The sequence below is a fragment of the Lissotriton helveticus genome, chromosome 2_1 (genome assembly GCF_964261635.1).
Source record: "Lissotriton helveticus chromosome 2_1, aLisHel1.1, whole genome shotgun sequence".
Taxonomy (NCBI): Eukaryota; Metazoa; Chordata; class Amphibia; order Caudata; family Salamandridae; genus Lissotriton; species Lissotriton helveticus.
Genome location: NC_136059.1, coordinates 205,217,805 through 205,238,907, shown reverse-complemented (window position 1 = coordinate 205,238,907; position 21,103 = coordinate 205,217,805). Strand labels below are relative to the sequence as shown.

The 21,103-nt window shown below is 45.7% G+C and overlaps 1 protein-coding gene across 1 annotated transcript in view; it reads left to right on the top strand.

The window, feature by feature from the left end:
- CELF4 (CUGBP Elav-like family member 4) overlaps positions 1-21,103 on the top strand; it is a 1,317,354-nt gene that overhangs the window by 1,172,582 nt on the left and 123,669 nt on the right. Inside the window, exon 12 of the mRNA XM_078674731.1 lies at positions 4,593-4,736. Coding sequence (XP_078530857.1) covers positions 4,593-4,736 — 144 coding nt within the window. The remainder of the gene's footprint in view (positions 1-4,592; positions 4,737-21,103) is intronic.

Genomic DNA, 21,103 nt, shown 5'->3' with positions numbered 1-21,103 from the left:
TGATCTACAGAGGGCTGTCTGTCAAGACGACATATGTTAAAATATAAAGAGCACTGATACTTCAGGCCCGTCCCCTCCTCGATATGAAGCTGGGACATAGGCTGAATTTGGAGTAATCTGCTGGGACAGATGATGAAAAACCAGGACCCTCCCAGCAAATCTGGGGCGCCGGGTCACCCGGTGTAAGGGCCAGGCATGCAGCAATAGAGCATAACAGACTCATGGGAAAGTAAGTCATATTGTTTGTCCTGTTGGAAGATGGGGCCTGTGTTATGAAGAACCTTATGAGAAAAGCAGAGTCTGGTTTTCCTGGCCTTAGGACTATGTGCAGTATTCCACTGCTTAACAACGGCAAATTGTGAATGCTGTTATATTAACCATAAAGTGCACATTGTTTTAATCTAAATTGCTTAAATAATGTTCTTCTATGGTCAGGGCAAACAAGAACTACACCAGTGTCATGACATTTTATTATGTCACATCTAAGCTGCCATGTGCAATGTATGTGTGTGTGTGTGTAAATGTGCTTATATAGCGCACAGCTACCCGCAGTGGGTTTCCCGGCGCTTGCTTAGGGAACCCTTCCTGGTATTCCCCTGTGAGATAGCAGGGTATCCACAAGGTGAAAGTCAGGCATCCCGCCGCGAGAGGCCGTTGTGGAGATTAAGCAAGCTATTGCCCAGAGTCGCAGAGTGTGAACCCGTGAGTCGAGGAGGCACCGGGGCGAGAATTATCGAGTCCGTGGAATTTTTAGCCCAAGACCCGCCAAGGCAGGGAATTGAACCCTGGTCCAGGACCGATCTCAGCTTCCGGGTCTGCTGCCTCTAACCCCTGAGCCACACTTCTCCACATGACACCATCCACATGTATGGCAACATTGTATGGCTCCAGACAGTACCATTGTGGTCTGGCCAGGCTGCAGTTTAAAAATACTGCGGTGTCAGGTGATATGGAAACGTGCCTTCGCCATGTACAATGTTTTTATGTATATTAACTAAGACACCCCTAAAATGTGCCTTATAATCCCATACAACTAGGTGTTCATGCTGTAAAAATGCGACGTCTGAAAAACTGCGCCTTCACAGTGAATAATTACAAAAAATCCTGTTTTTTCTATGTAGGTAAAAATGATTTATATTAACAGACCCAGTAATTAATAGCTTTTCCTACCTTGATTTCAGAAAAACATATAGGTGGTAACTAAACATTATTTTCCACTGAGGTTTAAAAATCCAATAGACTTGACAAAGAAGATTTTTTAAACTTTAGTTGGAAACATACTTTACAAAAAGTGTTTTAAATATTTTGCCTCAAACTTCTCCCCTAAAGACTTATTACACATGCCCGGATGACCTTAAAACAACTCATCTGGTGGCTTTCCCTCTGGCAGCAGAAAAGCAGGAGTGGTGTTAATAGTGGCCCCGTAGTAGGGACTAGCCTTTTGGGAGATAGACAGTAACATCTGGCAGCACCATTGATTCCCGGGGCCACTGTAGATTGCCTGTGTGTGCGCCTAGAAGGAGGGAATACTACTCCTAGAACTGACAAAGGGTAGCATACTTCACCTCCATAAGGGAATAGTACTCCTGCAGCTGTAAGAAGGCTCATGCCAGCTTCGTCGAGGGGCTTGTGGAAGGGTGTCAGTAAACTAAGAAGGGAAGTGCTGAAAACTGAGGTGTAAATTCTGCAAGAAAGTAGCCAGGAATAGGTGCATGGAATTCTCTAATCCCTGGCTTGTGCACAGGATGTGATTGTCACTTCACAAGCACCTCTTCAGAACACTCTTGGACGTGGCTGTTTACCCCTATAAATAGGCACAGTATTTTCGGTATGCTAACAGTTCACTCCATGCCTCTTGCTATGCTACAGCGTCTGGATGCCCATGAGCCTTTGTGCGCTTTATAAATCCTGGTCATTTCATTTAATTTCTGGGAGAAAACATCTTGAAGAGGCTATGCTTGTCTGCTGGAAGAAGAAGATTTAAGTACTCCTGACTCCTGCTAGCGCCCAGGGATGGGAACTGCTCTCACGGCACCAAGTCATTGGCCCTTTACCTGCTACCAGGACACCAACAGCAGAAGGAAAGCCCATCTGACTACTGTGGAATGACCCCGCAGGAGCCCAAACTGGAGCGAGAGAGAGAGAAAGAGAGAGAGAGAGAGAGATCTGGTGCCTAGAAGCCTGCCCTGGGAACCTAAGAAGTGCAGGAGTGACAAGGATGAACTTTTCCAGCATTTATAATTTTCTTTCTACCCGTGGAGCATTCAGACAAGTTAAGGTGGCTTCCCAAGGGAGGGTGGGCTCTAGGCAGAGAAGAAATACAAGCCATGAAAATGACTTCAGCACGACCTCGCGGCAAAGTATCCAGCGTCATGGAGCCTTACCCAGCAACAGCTTCCAGCTTTGGGCCACTGGTGGATTCTGAGATCCAAGGAAGTGAAAAGTCCTAAGAGTAAATATTGGGGAGAGGATGTGGTCTGACGGCTAGAGCTGCCGGCTTTGGAGCTGGGAAACCAAGGTTTGAGCCTCGGGGTCAATTTCCCATCCTGTGATTCTGGGCAAATCACTTAATCTCCCCGTGCCTACCAAAAACATGAATGTGTCCTTGAGTAATGTAACTGGTGCTCATGTAAAGTGCTCTTATACCTTTGAGTCGCGTTCGTGCTATATAAATCTGCAGAAAATAAAACCTTGGACTCAGACAAGATAGTACATCTTTTCAAGTAGTGAAGGGCTTAAGGATCACTCCAAGAAACCCTCCTTGGCTTCAGCTTTTCCAATTGAGAACTTGAACTTTAGAAAATAAACAAAGTCACAAGGTAATCATTTTGGCTGACCCAACCTGACCCCCCTGTCCATCATGCTCAGCCTAAAATTGCACTGAGGCAATTGTGCCTTTTGTAGTTGTTTTTTTACTCAAAACTTTAAACAATCAAATCTTCAGTTCTTCTAATCCGATTTGAATTGTTTTGGTGTCATTTTTCTCCATAAGTCTTCTCTGTTTTTCTAAATTGGTTGGGAGGTTGGCTGTGTTGTGTTCTTGACTTTAAAATAGTTTGGTGCGCCATGAATTTAATGCGCATTTCTCTGTGGAATAGCCTGGTGTTTGTGCCACTACTACCAGGAGGCGAGCAGAGCTCCCCTTAAAAATGAGTTATAACTTAAAACAGATTTTATTTGTTAAGTTGATAGGTGCACCCTCCTGCCAAATTAATAACTCAATTACAAACAGAATGAGATATTCAAAGTTTAATTAATGGAAATAACACCAATTACATTGAGTACACATGGACACCGGAAGATAGTACACATCAAACAACATCACCAATACGTAGGAATCTATAAGTAGCAATTGGCACAATTATATGTCAAAGACGCCCCCCCCACCCAGCAAATTATTTTTTTTCTTTTTGCATACTTGGGCCTGGCACACAGAAAGCAAGCTATACTGCATTTTGGCATGGCACCACTGAATTATGTCAATGGAATTCATCTACCATTGGCAAAGGATCTATTTCGTAGATGACAGAATCTGCAAAACACTTCAGTCACAGCACTAGAAAAGACATGTTGGGGAAATCATATCTTACTGTATATGAAGCAATATTTAATCCTGCCATGTTTTAACCTCTTCCGCGCTACCGCGTTTTCCCGCTGTGCGCTGGAATTTCAAAAATGCGCGGTTTGTGACAAAGCCAGCTCGTCATCCGCGTAGCGCAGGTAACACCCATGACGAGCTGGCTTTGTCATCCGCATCGAAGGGGTTAAGGAAAGAGAACAAGCAACGTTAGCAGTGGTAAAGTGTGCAGAGTCCTATAGCCAGTATAAACAAGGTCAGCAAAATAGGAGGGTTGTGGGCAAAAGTTAGAGGAGAACCCTGCCAAGGATGCCAGGTCTGACAGTAAAGAAAGAGCTTTTTATATATATTTGTTTGATCAAGAAAAGCATCATTCAGCCTACAAAAAGAGCTGAAATTTCCACTAAGAACCAGTGAATTTGACAGTGGTACTCCTTTTTTGCCAAATGAGAATAGGCTTGTTGTCTTTCAGTTTACACAATTACAAATATACTCTGGAATCTTCATCCCATTGGTTAACAAACATTAGATATCATTCCGGAAACAATGATAGTAGTCTTCTCCTCCAAAATAACACTTAGCTCTCAGTTCAAGGATACACTGTGTTAGGGTTTACGTTGAGCACTTTCGCACATAGAAACCAACAGATAGAATTATATAGCGCTCTTGCCACGTTTCGGAATTATACTTACATGACGTACAGCAACATTTCAAAATTATTTTAACATATACCATGACCTAGCAGCTAGTCATTGCCTTAATATTTGGTGGAGCTAACATGGTGGCTGCAATTTTATGCACTGTTCTTCCAAGAAGGTTGGTGATATGCTGTGAAGTTTTGGAAGTCATGGATTGCAGATTGTCAGGCAGGGAAATAATTTATGAAAAATTATGATATTTTATTTGGATGTATCAAAAATGTAATGTGACATTTCTGTTCTTAAAGACAAAGGAACGCTCTTCAGGAAGACCTCTTCTTCTCTGATCCCCTCAACCTCTCCTCTTTCCTCTGCAGGACCCGAGGGCTGTAACCTGTTTATCTACCATCTGCCCCAGGAGTTTGGGGATGCAGAGCTGATGCAGATGTTCCTGCCTTTCGGTAATGTCATCTCCTCGAAAGTGTTTGTGGATCGGGCGACAAACCAAAGTAAATGCTTTGGTGGGTAAAGATAACAAAACAATTAGATTCATCCAGGATAGGGCTTTCTTTAAAACACCTTTCAAACTGCTTATTTTTTTTAACTTCTTACTTTATTTGTTATCCCCATCTTCTTTCTCTCCCCCACCTTATGTTTCATGCTAAGACACTGCTTCTTTTATAGGCGCTGATTTTAGTGATGAAGGAAAAGGGCCCGTGTCAGGGACCCTGAACGGAGTTCAACCTCAGGGTGGGTGGGTCCATCCAAAGACCTCTACTTTGGTCTCATAGTGCAGCTCTTGGTCAACATCTCTGACTTGTTCTTAGACTTAAATTTAGAAAACAGGGACTGTGCATTCCACTTCATTTGTGTCTCCCAAGAAATTGTGCTACCCCAACAACTACCAAAGTAGGCCAGAATGGGATGGCAAACATTGCACTCTATTAGCCCCGCAAATCTGCCGTCGGAGCTAGAAATGCCTTTGACCTCCAAATTGCACAATATCCAACTTTCCAATTCTGACACTTGATGTGAGGTTTGAGCTTCCTTATTCTCCCAATTGATTAATTGTGAGGTCTCTTCACACAATTCTAGATTTCAGCTTAACCCATTTTGATCAATACACTCCAGATGATAAAGCATGACTTTTAGCCTTCCTCCAGCTTATGGGCCTCTAAACATCTGAAGATCAAAACATAAAAATACATTTATAAGACAAGCCAAAACTTCACCGTAATTCTGAATTACAGAAGAACAACAATGTCTCTCAAGGTGTGGGGCAGACAATATCCCTGGGTCACACCTCTCACCAACATCCTCAGACCTCCAGTGGAGGCTGCCTAAAGGAGACAAGTTACTTGCATCTTTTAAAAATGGTTCACCCCAAGACTTAATGACCTTCCCCAGTCTAAGGCTGCCCAACCAACAAGGGATGGTAAGACAGCCCAAGTCCACCAACCCTTTCTCTGTTATAGAGCTTCACACAATTTGTGATTGGATTATCTTAAAAATTATAGAAAGTCCTCAAATCCCCAAGCCTTGAACTTTCAATAATTTGATAAATGTTGGCCATGCGTGCTTGAAGGCAACGATCTCTAAAGCTAGCCTAACCCACTTCAAGTTGTCAGCCCTATGTCTTGCTGCCTCTTTTTATGACAAACAGGCAGGTCATGCTTAAAGTTCTTGACACTGAGTAGAAACTATCTCTACTATTCACTGGCACAGTCCCTTATTTGGTAGAACGCTCTAAGACACCCATCACTACTAGGCAGCTTATAGGCAGTCCATTGTTGGAAATGCTGGGACAGGAAGTAGGGGCCAGGGTAAATATTTGTTGTTGTTCCAATTTTGTGGTGTCATGTGTTGATGTGATATAGTCATGCAACGTAATATATGTGTCTGAATAATGTAGTGTTAAGATTTTGCAATGCAATAACCATTTAATTGTTCCTTTGGGTGTGATGATGTTTTGCAAATTACCCTACACATTCCATCCCATATGTTACGTGCTGGTTGCTAATAATGCGGGGCTTTAATGAAAAATTGTGAGCCGTGTTTTATGTTATGATTTGCCGCATGCCATGGACCTCTGCCTGAGGGCCACAAAATGTACTCTAGAAATGAAAACTGTTAGAATCTGTTGCTTTAGGCCAAGCCATGTTCCAGATTTTGTCTTGCCTCCAGGTAATGGTAAATGTTGTTTCAGAGCACCGGGTGATCTATGACGCAATCTTGTTTGGAGAAAGGGAGGTGTGGCAGAGATTCTAAAATGATAACAGTCTGTAGTACTTTTTCCAGTTTCCACTGATCTGACATTCTTTCTCTCCTGCATCTCAAACTTTGTTACAGAGACAGGGAGTAGTACTGCTAAGAACCCTGTGCAGCTCACAGGCTTCATAAATGTATCAATTGAACCATTCTGTTACACTCTTGCTGTTGCCAATACTTACTCAGCCTTCCATCAGTTGGCCTTGTAGACTCTGTCCCCACTATTGACTGGCACGGTGCCTACAGTCGGACCGACTTACACATTTCCATAAGGCTCCATTGAAGATCCTGCTTTTACTGTTAATACTTGCATCTTGTGCCCAATGACACAAATATGGGATCCTAGAAGTAGGTCTTAGGCCCCGAATATGAGTATGGGGCTTGGGGCGGAGAAATCAAATCTCTGCACATACAGGACTTTACCGAGGGCTAGGAATCATGAGATGTATGGTAATTATCACATGGGGTATGTAGAATGGGGCTGGGTATTTACCAAATTTAGTAAATTCTACACCACCCACAAACACACATAATCTTCCCCTGACCTATTGGTACCTATCAAGCATGATTAAGTATAAATTAGTGTTAAACATGGAATGCCTTATTCCTGTCTACAAAATTAAGATTAGGAGGAATTTACTGCATTGGGTAAGTACACCACCCCAGAGGACTGGTAAACACCACCCCCTATTCTGATTTTGTGAGTGGCATAACGCAAAATAACCGGGCCCACCTACAGAATGTGCTCAGGGGTCCAACAGTCTCTATTAACTTAATAATATTCATGGGCATAGGTTGGGCTGAATGGGGCCCCTGGAAGGGTGAAGGGACCCCTGAAGTGTTGGGGGCCCCTTGGCACTAGATAAGGCTGCAGGGGTCCGTGTTACGCTCCTGAACCGTGTCATGATAACACAACTTTTCAATAGAGTTTTCTTTAGTGTCTGTCACACAACATATTAATAAGAAAGTGTTTTCCTCACCTGCACTTTGAAAGAGGCCAAAAAATCAGTTTAGAGAATCCAAAAGAATACGTATGAGATGGATATGAATGTGTTTGAGGGGCTAAACCGTGTAGTGTGCCTCCGACTTGGTACTCAACTGGATCCCTTGGTGAGAACGGGGAGAGATCAGTACGATGCACCGACACTAATCTAATTTATGACAGCAGGCAGTGGCTGGACCCGTTTCAGGGACCATCTGCTGACCAGGCTGAGTCACCAATTTAAGTGGACGCACCTGCCATTTTGATCGCTCAAATTGTGCATAGCTGGCAGCCTCACTCGCTGCTGCCGCGAGAACCACCGGCAGCTCAAAACCATTGACGGGGCCAAAGCTGGCAGGTAGGCTGCTCCTATTACTGAGACCAGCCGGCTCCACATGTGTTTTTGCCAAACCCTGGACAACTGTTGTCCAACACAATTACCAACCACCGTCTCAGAGCTTCAACCAGAAAATCATGGTGGCACAGATAACAGACACCCGTAGCTAATATCACCTCAAAAAATGAAAGGAAGGAAATGCAGATGCATATTATAGTGATCTTGCTGTGTTTGGACCAGGTTTCCTCTCGTTCAGTGTGGAAAATGTGCAACATGATATTGTAAAGGAGACCAACAGCTCCCGGAGAGAAAATCGTAGCTAGATATCAAAACGAACAAGGTGGGTTCAAATTGGAGGGTTTGCTCTTCAGTCTAAGGGGATTTCCTAATGCTCCACGTACATTTAAACACCATGTTTCCAGCCCTGGACATACATTCTTTAACAAATGAGTGCTTTCTGGGACTGTTATGTTTCAGGTAGTCCAGGTCCCCGTTTGGGAAGCGGGGATCGCACCAGGGTGCCGAGATACCAATTGGGCTGCACATGCATCTTCGAGCGCAAATGAAAAGACTCTCAGACACTTCACTCAAGGAGGTGTGAAAAATTGCCGGTAAATGGCTCCACCCCATTTGTTATACACCAGGTGAGGTGACTTCGGGTCAAACAACTGTTGCCTAAATAAGAGGGGCGCTCATGGAAAAGACCATTACATTCCTCCTTAACCTCTTCCGTGCTCATGACGGCTCCCGACCCTCATGAGTCACTGTGGGCGTGTGCGCACGACGGCCGGGGGCCGTCCGAGCCACGCCCGAGATTGGAATATCCCAGCACTGTGGTGGAATTTGCGCCGCAGCGAAGGTGTTAACTTGAAACCAAAACAAACTAAACATAAAATTAATACACAAAAATACTGAGTTCTGAGAAAGTTCCCTGTACCATCTGGGGACCGCTCCAGACAACCCTCTGGGGGTGGTGCTAGATGTCCCCAATCATCCCACCACATAGTCCTGAAATTGCTGTGATGGAGTAGGGTTCTGACTGAAGTTATATCTTGGTAAACCATGCCCAGAGTGTTCTACTGTAGTGGAGCCTGTTGTCAGTGGCCTAGAACTCAGACATGAATCCCAAAGCACTTCTTAAACGTTGGACGGTAACTCTACTCTGTCAAATTCTTCTTCTGTAGAGTTGGGTGGTGCACCCAGCGGGCGTGACATTGCACCTTAATGGGCCAACGTGTGTCTCATGGTACCTCTCGAAATAGAACACATTTTGTGTTACAGTTTTCTGACACCTCCTAGCCATTACCATTGTCCCGGTGATCCTGGTCTCCTACTTGGATGTTAGGGACCATAGCCCGCCTGCGTTGGGACATCTTTTGGTTTTCTGTCAGTCTTCTGTATGGGTTCAGGTTGTTACTGACTGGAGTCTTCACCCACCGAGGATGGTGTGGTATTACATCTTCCACCCTTCGTCCAAAACAGAGGATACTGGGAGCTACCCTAGTGGTGGGGTGAGGTGTGTGTCGGTAGTCTCTTAGAAACGCATAATCAACCACTTCCTCGTTTTGCTGCTTCACTTGAGCAATCCAGACTACTTTGTTGATGGTTTGCATAAAAAAGATAAGGCCCTCTACTACTGCGCAATGCCCGCTCTCCTTCTTCCCAGCTGAACTTCCCATTCAATGCCCTGGCTGCAAACACTCCTTTGACACCATTGAGTCGCCAGCCACGTCCCAGGAATACCATATGTACCTGTTAAACTGTCGATCCCTTCCTCGGCACAGCACACAAATATGTCTATTACTAGAAAAATACAACCCAGACGCTATCTTTCTGACCGAGACATGGCTCATGTCTCATTCAGAGCCAGACATAGTCTCAGCCCTACCCCCGGGTTTCAAATCCACAGACTAGACCGGACTAAGGGGAGAGGTGGAGGCCTGGCTATCATTCTAAAAGATAAGTACTGCTGCCGTACTACTACCGAAGCTATTCCCGAGTGCGAGAGCCTAGCATTCAGCATAGACTTCACCGCGAACAGCTCCTTCTCTGGTACTCTGATATATCGCCCCCCAGACCCAGGAAAGCTGTTCCACAGATCTCTCCCAGACATCATTGCTAATCGACTTTTAACCTCGGCCAACTATACGGTTCTAGGAGATTTCAACTTACATTTTAACTCCCCTACAGACCTTGCCGCCAGGGAACTAACAGAGGACCTAGCAGCCTTACAGCTGATCCAGTTGGTTAGATCCCCCACCCATGAAAAGGGGAACTTACTTGACCCAATCTTTAGCAACTGCACCAAGGTAATGGTTGGGCAACCCACTTGCCTCCCATGGTCAGACCACTTTCTAGTCCCACTCACCTGGTCTACCACCAAGCCTCCCTCACTTACTCCCCACCCCATAACCAAGAGAAACTGGAAAAAACTTCCCATAGAGTCATGGACAACTAACTTAGAATGCTCTCGCCCACCTCCCTGCACTAACCCCAACCAAGCAAATAGCAACTATGAGGGTTGGATCAGGGAGTCACTGGACACGATCCTCCCTCTACGGAAATCCATCCCTAAGAGATCGCACAAATCTGCCCCATGGTTTTCAGATTCCCTGAGAGACCTAAAACGCCTTTGCAGGAAAAAAGAAAGAGCCTGGCGACTAGATTTTCTCCCGGGGAAAAAATCCCAATATAAAGAGGCTATTAAGGCCTACAGGAATGGGGTTAGGCGGCCCAGGCCTCCTACTTCGCGGACCAAATATTGGCAGCAAAATCAAAACCTAAGGAAATTTTTCACCTGGTCAAAAAATGCATCACCGTCAATATTGCCCCCCCTGTCCCGAAAACGCCAGAACAATGCAATGAACTCGCAGACTTCTTCCACAATAAAGTCACTTGGATCTATTCCTCCTTCCCGGCAGCAGCCAACAACTCAGTAACACCCAATCAGACTTCTCCAAGTAACTCCCCCTCCCCAGGACAGCCAATTCTGGATCACTTCCCCCCACTAAACCTGGAGACACTGCAACAACTGGCACGCCAAGTTAAATCTGGCTCCCCCCTTGACCCCGCCCCACCAGAAATACTGCTCCAGGCAAGCCAAGCCATTCTTCCCGTGGTGCTGGAGCTCCTCAACTCATCCATATCCTCCTGCACAGTACCCACTGGATGGAAGAGAGCTATGGTACGGGCTTTACTGAAAAAACCCACTCTCAACCCAGAAGATCACTCCAGTTACCGCCCAATCTCACTACTTCCCTGGGTAAGTAAGAGCTGGAGAAGTACATAAATACTCAGCTGACACAATTTCTGGAAAGCCATGCACTCCTCGACCCATCCCAGACAGGATTCAGGCCCAAACATGGTACTGAAACCGCCTTGCTGGCAGTCACCGAAGAGGCCTGTAGGATACTAGACCAGGGAGGATCAGTGGCAGTGATCCTCCTTGATCTAAGTGCGGCCTTCGACACGGTCAGCCATGCCACCTTGCTGAACCGTCTGCGCAACATCGGTGTCGGAGGCGATGCTCTAAAATGGCTTGATTCATTCTTGCACAATAGATCCTTCCAGATCTTTGACGGGGACACAATATCAGCCAGAAAACCCCTGAACTGTGGGGTACCGCAGGGCTCTTCATTGAGCCCTGCACTCTTCAATGTCTATATGAAACCATTGGCTGGGCTCGTCGAACCTTCGGGTATAAAAATTATTTCATATGCTGACGATACCAAGCTAGTGGTTTCATTGACTCAAGAAGGCGCCGGTCATACCTCAGGAAGTCTGATGAACTGCCTAGAGGACATTAAAAAGTGGATGACATGCTCCTCCTTAAAACTTAATGGAGACAAAACCGAGCTCATGCTCTTAGGCCCCGCATTACCCACTTCACTTCCCTCCCTGTGGCCGGGGTGCCTGGGCTCCCCTCCCACCCCCAAAGAAAGCGTAAAGAGCCTAGGAGTATGGCTGGATAAAAACCTCTCCTTCTCCACCCAGGCTACTAAACTATCCGCCATCTGTTTTGGCTTACTTAGAACATTAAGGAAAGTCCTCCCCCTCCTCCCAATGGAAGCCAAACAAGTGGCAGTTCAGGGCCTGATTCAGTCCCGGCTGGACTCAAACAACGCCCTGTATGTGGGGGCCCCTGAGACGACCCTGCGAAAACTACAGGTGGTACAGAACTGCGCAGCCCGCGCCCTGCTACAGATTCCAAGGACGCAGTCTGCTAAACCCGCACTGAGCAGTCTACACTGGCTCCCAGTGAGACAGAGAGTGGCATTCAAGGCACTATGTATTGCCCACCGGGCTTTCTGGAAGTCAGGCCCAGCGATCATCAACAAACTGGTCACCCAATACCATCCTAATAGAAACCTTCGGTCCACGGAGGCCTTCCTGTCCGTAGTCCCAAGAGTAAGGAGAGCCAGGACCGGAGGAAGGATGTTCCCCTTAAACACCTCCAAGATGTGGAACTCACTCCCTCTACAAATCCGGTCCAATCCTAACTTACTCTCATTCCGCAAACAACTGAAAACCTATCTGTTTGCCAGGCCCACTTAAAGCTCAGTCTCCGCTACCCCCCAGCTCTGTCTTCATGCTTCAGCGCTTGGACGCCCACTGGGCAGCAATCGCGCTATACAAATCACAATACAATACAATACAATAAAGCTTTCAGCCTCCATATTTGACTGGGGCCAACGTGGAGGGATTTTGCGTTGCCCAGCAGCAGTAGCAGTGGCAGCCCACCTCCTGGCTACTGAAAGGGGGACCATTGCATGTATGTAATTCCTTTATCCGGCCAAGACTTTTTCAAACTGTGGTATGGTGTTCTCCGCGCATGTAGAGGTCACGAATTGCACTTGTGGGTATTAGAAAAATCATCAATGATGACAAGCAGGTAACAACCATCCCAAAGGCTTTTAAAATCTGCACTGGCATGCTGCCATCGAGTTTCCAGGATGGGTTCTATGTTTATTGGCGGCGGAGGGTCGAGACAGCCTGTTGTTTGCCATGGGTCGCACTGCTGGACGGCGCATTCAATCATATCATCCATTCCAGGGAACCACACCATACTGCGCAGTCTATTCTTGCTTTGGACAATTCCTTGGTGTGACTAATGGGCAAGATATACCATCTGCTGTGTCAAATGGGATGGTATCACCAAATGAGGCATCCATCCTCCATGACTGTTAGGTCACAGCTCACATTATGCGATGATTGTAATGTGTATTGGGTCTCGACTGTGTTGTGTGCCAGGTTGGCAAGTATGTTGGCACATTTCCAGTCTCCTGTCCAGCAGTGGTGGACTGGAGACAGTTATTGGTCCCTGTCGCCTAAATGATGTCAGTTAGGCAGATGGGCAGAGGGTGAGAATGCTTCGCAACCATTTTTACATACTTTCCCATAGCCACAACTTCCCTACCTTCAGTGGATGGCCATGTATTTTTCAACAAATAATCCTATGGATTGTGAGACCCTGGCATATACTCGACTGAGAAATTGTATTCTTACAACTGGAGGGCCCATTTCCCAACCCTTGGTGGGGGTTTTGTTGCCGACCCCTTGAAAAAGGGAAAGAGCGGCTTGTGGGCAACATGGAAATGACTGAAGCCACAATGTATTGCTATTGTATCTTTTTATATTTGGGAATACCTCTGCTTAGTCGGAGTTAGTGCCCTGCTGGCATAGGCCATTGGAGCCCACTTTACACATGGTTGTTTCTGCAATAGAACAGTTCCAAGACCAGTCGAACTGGCATCTACTGAGATTTCCCTATCTTTTGCTGGATCAAAATATGACAGGATAGTGTCCTCAGATAGTGCCTGTTTCATGGCCTGGAATGCCTGTTGCTGCTACACACCCTATTGCCAGAAGATCAAGGCTTTGGTGAGTTCTCTGAGCGGTTCTGTGAGTTGTGAAAGATTCCACATGAAACAACCACAGTAAGTCACCATTTCCAGAAAACTGCGGACTCATGTGACTTTGGTAGTTGCAGGTACTGCTTGTATGTCCCGGACTTAGGCCAGATTAGGATGACTCCCTTTGCGGAAAAACAATAGCTGAAGAAACAGATATCTTCTTTCACTAATTCAAATTTTTCATGGTGGAGGGTAAGCCCACTGTCCTGAAGGTGCTGACACACCTCCCTTAGCCTGCAGAGATATTCTTCAGTGGTGGAGGCATGTAACAAAATGTCATCACTGACATTTACAACCCTCAGGAGTCCAGCTAGCACTCCTCGGATTATGTCCTGAAACACTTCGGCTGCACTGGATATGCCAAAGCTGAGGTGTTTGTCGGCCCTTAATCTAATGTGAGTCGAGAAAGGTGTTATATGATGGAACTCCAGTGCCAGGACTATTTGGCAGTAGCCTGACCTAAGGTCCATCTTTGAGAACCATCTGGATCCCAACAGCTCTCCCACAATATTTTTGACTGTTGGAGTTAGTTGTCTCTCCCATTTTATGGCTGTGTTGGGGAGATGCATGTCAACACAGATCTGTACCTTCCCCATTTGTTTCGGCTTCCGTTCAACCACAATTGGGTAGACCTATGGGGTTGGCCCCTCCACCTTTTCAATAATGTGCTCTGCTTCCAGCTTTCGCAGTTCCCCTTCTACTCTGGGTCGAAGGTGGAACGCTATCTGTCTGTTGTGTAAGGCAACCAGCTGCACCGACTGGTCTAAATGCAAGCATACCGCACGGTCTTAAGCAGCCGATTCCTTTAAATAGGGGCTCAAACTCACCGATAAATGAGTCTACAGCACTGGCATGACTCCCAAAAGTGAAATGTACCAACTGAAGTCGCTCTGCCTTGTGGCAACTGAGGAGCATGTCCGATTTGTGATATATATCTTGGCTTTTGTGGACCTTTCCTGATATTCAGTGACTGAGGTAAAGACTTCGGTTTGTGTTGGTGCCAAAAATGTACACCCTGGTGGGCGTGGAGCAGAGAGCTGGTGAATTGGTCATGACCTTTAGCAGCGATAGGGACAAGATGTTGAAGGAGCCCAGTGTCTACTAGCGCCATGATGTGCTGTCCATGTTGCTTGATTTGGGACCAAGACTCACACAGGCTTCGTTCCTGGGCCGGTTCTACAGCATGTATGACAAGCACTGTGCCTTGTGTGGCGTTGTCATCCATGTCGCTGTCCTCCTCAGCTATCACAGATACAGCATCCACGCAATTGGTTGCTTTCTTCTTTTGTGTTTTCTAAAGTGGAGCAGACTTTGGCATAGTTATTCATCTTTCTGCAGGAGTAACATTCCCTACCTTTGGCAGGGAATTCGCCTGCATGTGGGAGGTGCATCTCCACACCACCAGCACGACCTGCTGGGCTTGGATGATTGCTGGCAACCTCATCTGTTGGTATTTGGCTTGGTGTTGCTGGTCACCTGATTAACTGGCTCCATGTTTGTGGTGCATTCGAGGGCTACCTCCATGTGGACAGCTCGGGCTCTTCAAAGTTCCTTTGACTGACCCACCATGAGGATGTCTGCCATGCTCATGCCAGGGACTTGTACGATTTGCTTCTGTAGTTTGACAGAGGAGCAAACCTATATGACCTGCACCCAGATCTCATCAATTTCGTTGGTTAGGCTGCAGGAGCTTGCGAGTTCTCGGAGTCTGGCATAGAATTCGTTCACCGATTCCTCAGGCATCTGCTGGGGAGGAGCAGGAAATGGCCATGTCTGAACTGGGGTGGCTTGGTGAGCAAAATAACGATGGATTAAACCCAGATCTGTGACTGGGGGTGAATGTTTTGCCATTGTGCAACATTCCGTCCATCATCTTGTTTGTTTTGCTGAGAAGCAGAAAATGCTCATAATCTGGGTTTGCCACAGGACGTGCAGTCAAGACAGCTTTGAGCATGGCCTCGGTGAAAGGATGACCAGCTTCAGCCACCAACTTAGAGAGCTTACGGGTGCGAGTACCTCCTAAATGTAGAAGCATGGGGTGATGTCTCAGCCTCGAGGCCCACTGCTGCAAATTACGTTTCCAGGTGGTCGAGCCATGTGGCCCACTTTGCTGTTTGCTACAAATGGGGCATCAGATATGATGAAAGGTTCAATAGTTGGAACAGATGACATTGTGCTGCTGATGTTACAAGGCATTTGGGATTGCCTCATGGCTTCTAGCTCAAATGAAAAGACTCGCACATACTTTGCTCAGGGTTGTACGAAACACTGCCATTGTACGGCTCCGCCTCATTTATTACTCTGGGGTCAGGTGACCTCAGTTCAAACTACTGTTGTTGGATGTGTAGTCTTTTTCTCATTCAAATGTAATGAAATAACATTATAATTTTATAAAGAACACCTAATTCTAAAGGCAGAAGACTGTATTGCACACCCTGCACAGATGGCCCTAATTTGCATCTAGGCACCACTTTAGCACTACGGGCCAGATGTACAAAGTTTTTTTGCGGGTGCAAATGTGTTTTAGACCCGTTTGAGCATGCAAAAAACCTGTGGGCCATTTACTTATCCTATTTTGCAAGTCGCAAATCAATTTGCAACTCGCAAAATAGGATTAGCGACTCGCTAATAGGAAGTGGCGTTCCAAGGGCGTCCTTTCCTAATAGAGAAAAACCTTAAGCTATGTAAGAATGTTTTGCAACCGCAATTGCGGTCGCAAAACACTCAGTTTACAACCTTTCTTAGAAGGATGGTAAAGCACTCGCAAACGGTAAGGGGTCCCCAGGGGACCCCATCCCATTTGTGAATACATGCGCAAATATTATTTAAGGGCAGGCAGTGGTCCCAGGTACCACTGTCTGCCCTTAAAAATTTAAACTGAAAAGTTTCATTTTATTTTTTAAATGCATCCTGTTCAAAAGAAATTTAAAAAATGCTTTATTTAAAAGCAGTCTCAAACATGGAGGTCTGCTGACCCCACCAGGCCACCATCCCTGGGAGTACCAGCCATTCCCAATTGGTTCGCAAATTTTCTTTGTTTTGCAGCAAAGTATTGTTTTGCGGTCAGGCTTTTGATTTATTCAGCAAGGAATAGAGCCATCTGGTAATTCCACCTGTGAAAGATACCAGTGAATATCATTGGTGGAAATGTGAGGGATATTTTTTTCTTCCTGACACTGCTGCCTGCCAAAAGGCCACAACAGTCATTAGTCTGCCCTAGAGCTGTCTCAATGACATGCCGCGCTCTGTGCTAATAAAGTAAATGGCTTGCCTTCTACTGCCTTTCTGAGTCTGGATGCATGCATTTTCGTTTTTTTTTTAAAAATGCGGATGTTTTTGAGAACTTTGAGGGATGTTGATTTTTTATTCAGCTGGAATTTTGAAGCAGTGGAGGGGAGCAGGTGTCTAAGTTACAGATACAGTGAGAGCCTACAAATAAAACCTTGATAAAAAACGAGGGGATTTTGGTGATAAAGACATGGAAAACCAAATGCATACAACCACTCTTGCATAAACGCCATTACCATATACTACCTGGCCAGCCAATGTTTGCACCAGAAGAGATTTTCAGCTCCTGGGTTGATTCAAGCCAAATATTAGGCTCTGAGCGTGCATTATGTAATGGTCTGATGGCCTGGATCAGGAACCTCACACGAAGCTAGTGTGGACAACAGAGGTTGAGAGTAATATTCATACAATTGATCCACAGAAACCCCCATACAAAGGGGCTTTCGATACCCAAGACAAGCTCATCGCAAAACATCGACAAATAATTCAGAATTAATGACAGATGAAAAGGAGACAGATGTAGGGCGATATTACCAAGAACGGCGATAACATTATCGCTGCTTTATCGGCATGAAAATGCAGCTAAAGCGGCGATAAGGGGCTTGATAATATGCCCTTGTGAATTCCCATAGAGTCCATATTCTGGTGTGAACCTGGGCTTCTATGGGAATTCACAAGGGCATATTATCAAGCCCCTTATCACTGCTTTAGTGGCAGTTTCCTGCCTCTAAAGCGGAGATAATGTTATCGCCATTCTTGATAATATGGCCCGTACGGAGTAAGGAAACTGTCAGAAGGCTAACCCTGAAGCCTCCATGTTTTAGCTACAGCCAAACACTTGTAGGTGTAACCTGGGGGAGCCCCATTGGGCACTAGCTGAGCACCCAATTAATTCTTGCATCTGACTCTTCCACACATTGACATCACACAATTATTTTCATAGGGCACAAGCGGTCCTCCATGTTACTGCCCTGTGGATCACCGCATAATTACATTTTAAGCACATCAGTCCCTATCGTTGGTACCTCCACATTTCCACCCTATGTGGCATATTTACGTCTTCTGGCGCATCTCTGCAAAACAGCAGGGATGCGCCAGAACAGATGCGTCACGTAATCCTCCCCCGTGCGCCACCACAGATGTGTCGCATTTACAATGCGGCGCACCATGGTGCAAGGAGGGGCAGATGCGTGACGCATCTTGAGGCGCACGGGCGGCGCATTGCTGGAGTCACGTCGCAAGAGCGACGCAACTCCTGCAATGCACAGGGGCTGCCCATACTCAACATGGTGCCTCACTCCTTACGCCTGCTTCAAGCAGGCGTAAGGATTTGACGCAGCATCGTCGTAAAACTGACTCCGTGAAATCTTGTAGATTTCACTGCGTCAGTTTTTTACGGAGCTTTCCTGCGAGGGAACGCCCACCCTGCGACAGAACGCCCACATGAAACCTGACGCAGGTTTCATGTGGCGCAAGGCTTTACAACGTGACGCATCTGCCTAGATGCGTCACGCTGTAAATAAGTCGCAACGTGTTGCATGGTTTACGCCGCCGCTGCATCACAAAAATGACACAACGGCGGCGTAAAAGTGTCACATGGGGCTTGTAAATCTGCCCCTCTATTCCTAGATTCAGAACATGTAAATATGGTGCGCACCCTGGATATCAACCCCTGAATATTGAGAGGGCACCATATCAAGGACAGATTATTGAAAATAAACATCAACAGGTAAGTAAAACTTGATTTTCAATACCTAAATCCCCATATATGTACCTATGCGGTACGTAGATGTGGAGTTAGGAATAGTAAATCAATCCCTCCCTATTTGCACTTACCTTTCAATATTTTATCCATCGGCTTTCTGTCTGCGATACTCTGATAGGACAGTTTTTGGGGGGTCGATATGCTGAAGTACAGTCGTAAATATCAACACATCATCTGTGAGAACATCCACACACATAAGCCTTGCTGACAAAAATAACAATTTGCCTGTGGCCACACCACCCCCTGTTTAAAACTGTTTATACTTCCAAACCCCAGGACAAGATCAGGAAAGCAGTCTCTGCACTCCTACCCTCTGGAATGATCTGATCTCTGACGTTCAGGAAAGAGCAGAACCCCCTCATTTTCGGCTTCCGCCTTCCGCCACCATGACCTGCTCATGCCGGCAACTTGACTACTCTGGATAAGACATGGCGATAAATGGACCAATGAAATGTCTGATCACTTCACTCCCCACTGTATCTACAGTGTAGTTCCCTACACTGTCTAAGAATGTGTAACTACTCGTGGTCCAGATTTACTAGGGGCTTGCATTGCCCTGCTTTACGCAAGGTGACGCAAGAGCAACGCAAGCCCTTAAGGAAGATTTGCTTTTCCACGTAGAGCCCCAAGGTGGCTTTGCGTGGCATAGAGAATCCAGAGTAATGCAAGGCCGCGCAAGCCACTGCCTTGTGATACTCTGCCCTGGGAAGGCGTTTCTTGGGTGGAGTGTGGGTGTTCCCATTCATCCACCCATAGTTTTTGGCAAAGTCACAGATATACTAACAGTTGTAAACCGGGGAATGCCTCAAAATGCTACTACGTCTTCCCAGGGGAGGCGTAACAAGGAGAAATATGTTTATTTCTCCTCGTTTTTTCCTCTTTCTATGTGCACTAGAAGGATTGGATTTTTTTCTATGTATGTCAGGAGAAAAGTGGGCAACAAACAATAGAAAAACAAAATTGGTGAAATTTTCAAAAAAGCCGAACCTCCCTTTCGGGTGGCTTCTAGAATGTCTGCAACCGACACTGGAAACATGATCTTCTGAGCTCCCTTAAAACATGGGAAATTTTTTAGAAAAAATATAAAATGTAATTTCATTAAAATAAACTAAATATACATGAAAACAAAATGTAATATTGCCTCTACTGTACGGAAAAGTGTTACCCAATATATAATGTGCTCAGCCAGGATGGATGAGGCAAACCCAAAGTTGAAGCATGCCACCTAGCTTGGTGGGTGAGGGTCTGCCTTATGTGTTTATGAGATCCATAGATGAGACATTAGGACACCTCTGAAGTATATTGTTTGGCTATAACCCTTACATACTGGATGCCTCTTTGATTCTATAGTACATGATTGTAGAAGCAATCACAGATAGCTCCCCCTCCTCTCAGTCCTCTCCTCTTCTAATGATAAATGTAATGAGCTCAGACCAACTCTGCATCACTCATGCTTATCATCACCGAATACCATTTACTCCCTGATATGCCATTCTTCACGAGTTAAAAAAAGCGGTAATAGCACAAGCAGCTGTATGCTGTCTTCAAGAGTCATTAAGTCTAGAGTAATGATGCTTTAAAGAGGTTGCCTATGGATCACAAATTGTACATAGAAAAAAAAGAACTCCATGATATGAGCAGATCATTACCAGCGCTTGACAGTCCCTCACTTACTCAACACCAAGCAAATCCAGAATCACATAATGCGGGTGCACTCCACCACACCAGCCTTGATACAGTCCAGGTGCGTTCTTGGCTTTGATACCTCTCCCATCTCTATGGTCCCCCATTTCAGTGTGGACCTTGCGGTTATATGTATTTTGCAGTTAGTCTGCTTCATCGTGTTACGTGCAGTCCTTGGCTTATATCCATTATCCTCAAGTTCGAATGCATTGTAGTCATTGTAGATCTCTAGGTAGTGCACCTTCTCACATTTATATACTACAAAGTCTTTATCTGTTTGCAAAAGTTAGGTTCTTGCCATTCAGTCACTACAGTGGCTCAGTGTGATTCATCACCCTATTATGACCCTATGATCCGCTAGCTCCATTTAGGGCCTCTTCTGTGGGCTTAGCGGCAGTGATTACTGGTGGCTATTTGTCCTTTACCAGTGAAGCACTAGGGCCTGTAATAGGAAGGCCAAGACTTCCTTTGTATACTTGACATTCTCGGTAGGAAGGCTATTCCATGAGTTGGCAATATGCTTGGAACTTAGATGCAGCATGACACAAAAAGCAAAATCAATGTCAGTCTATTGAATAAGCCTTCGTTTACATATTGAAAAGATACAGCAGATTAAAGAAAAAAAACAGATGGCCCTAGCAGCTATTTTGTCT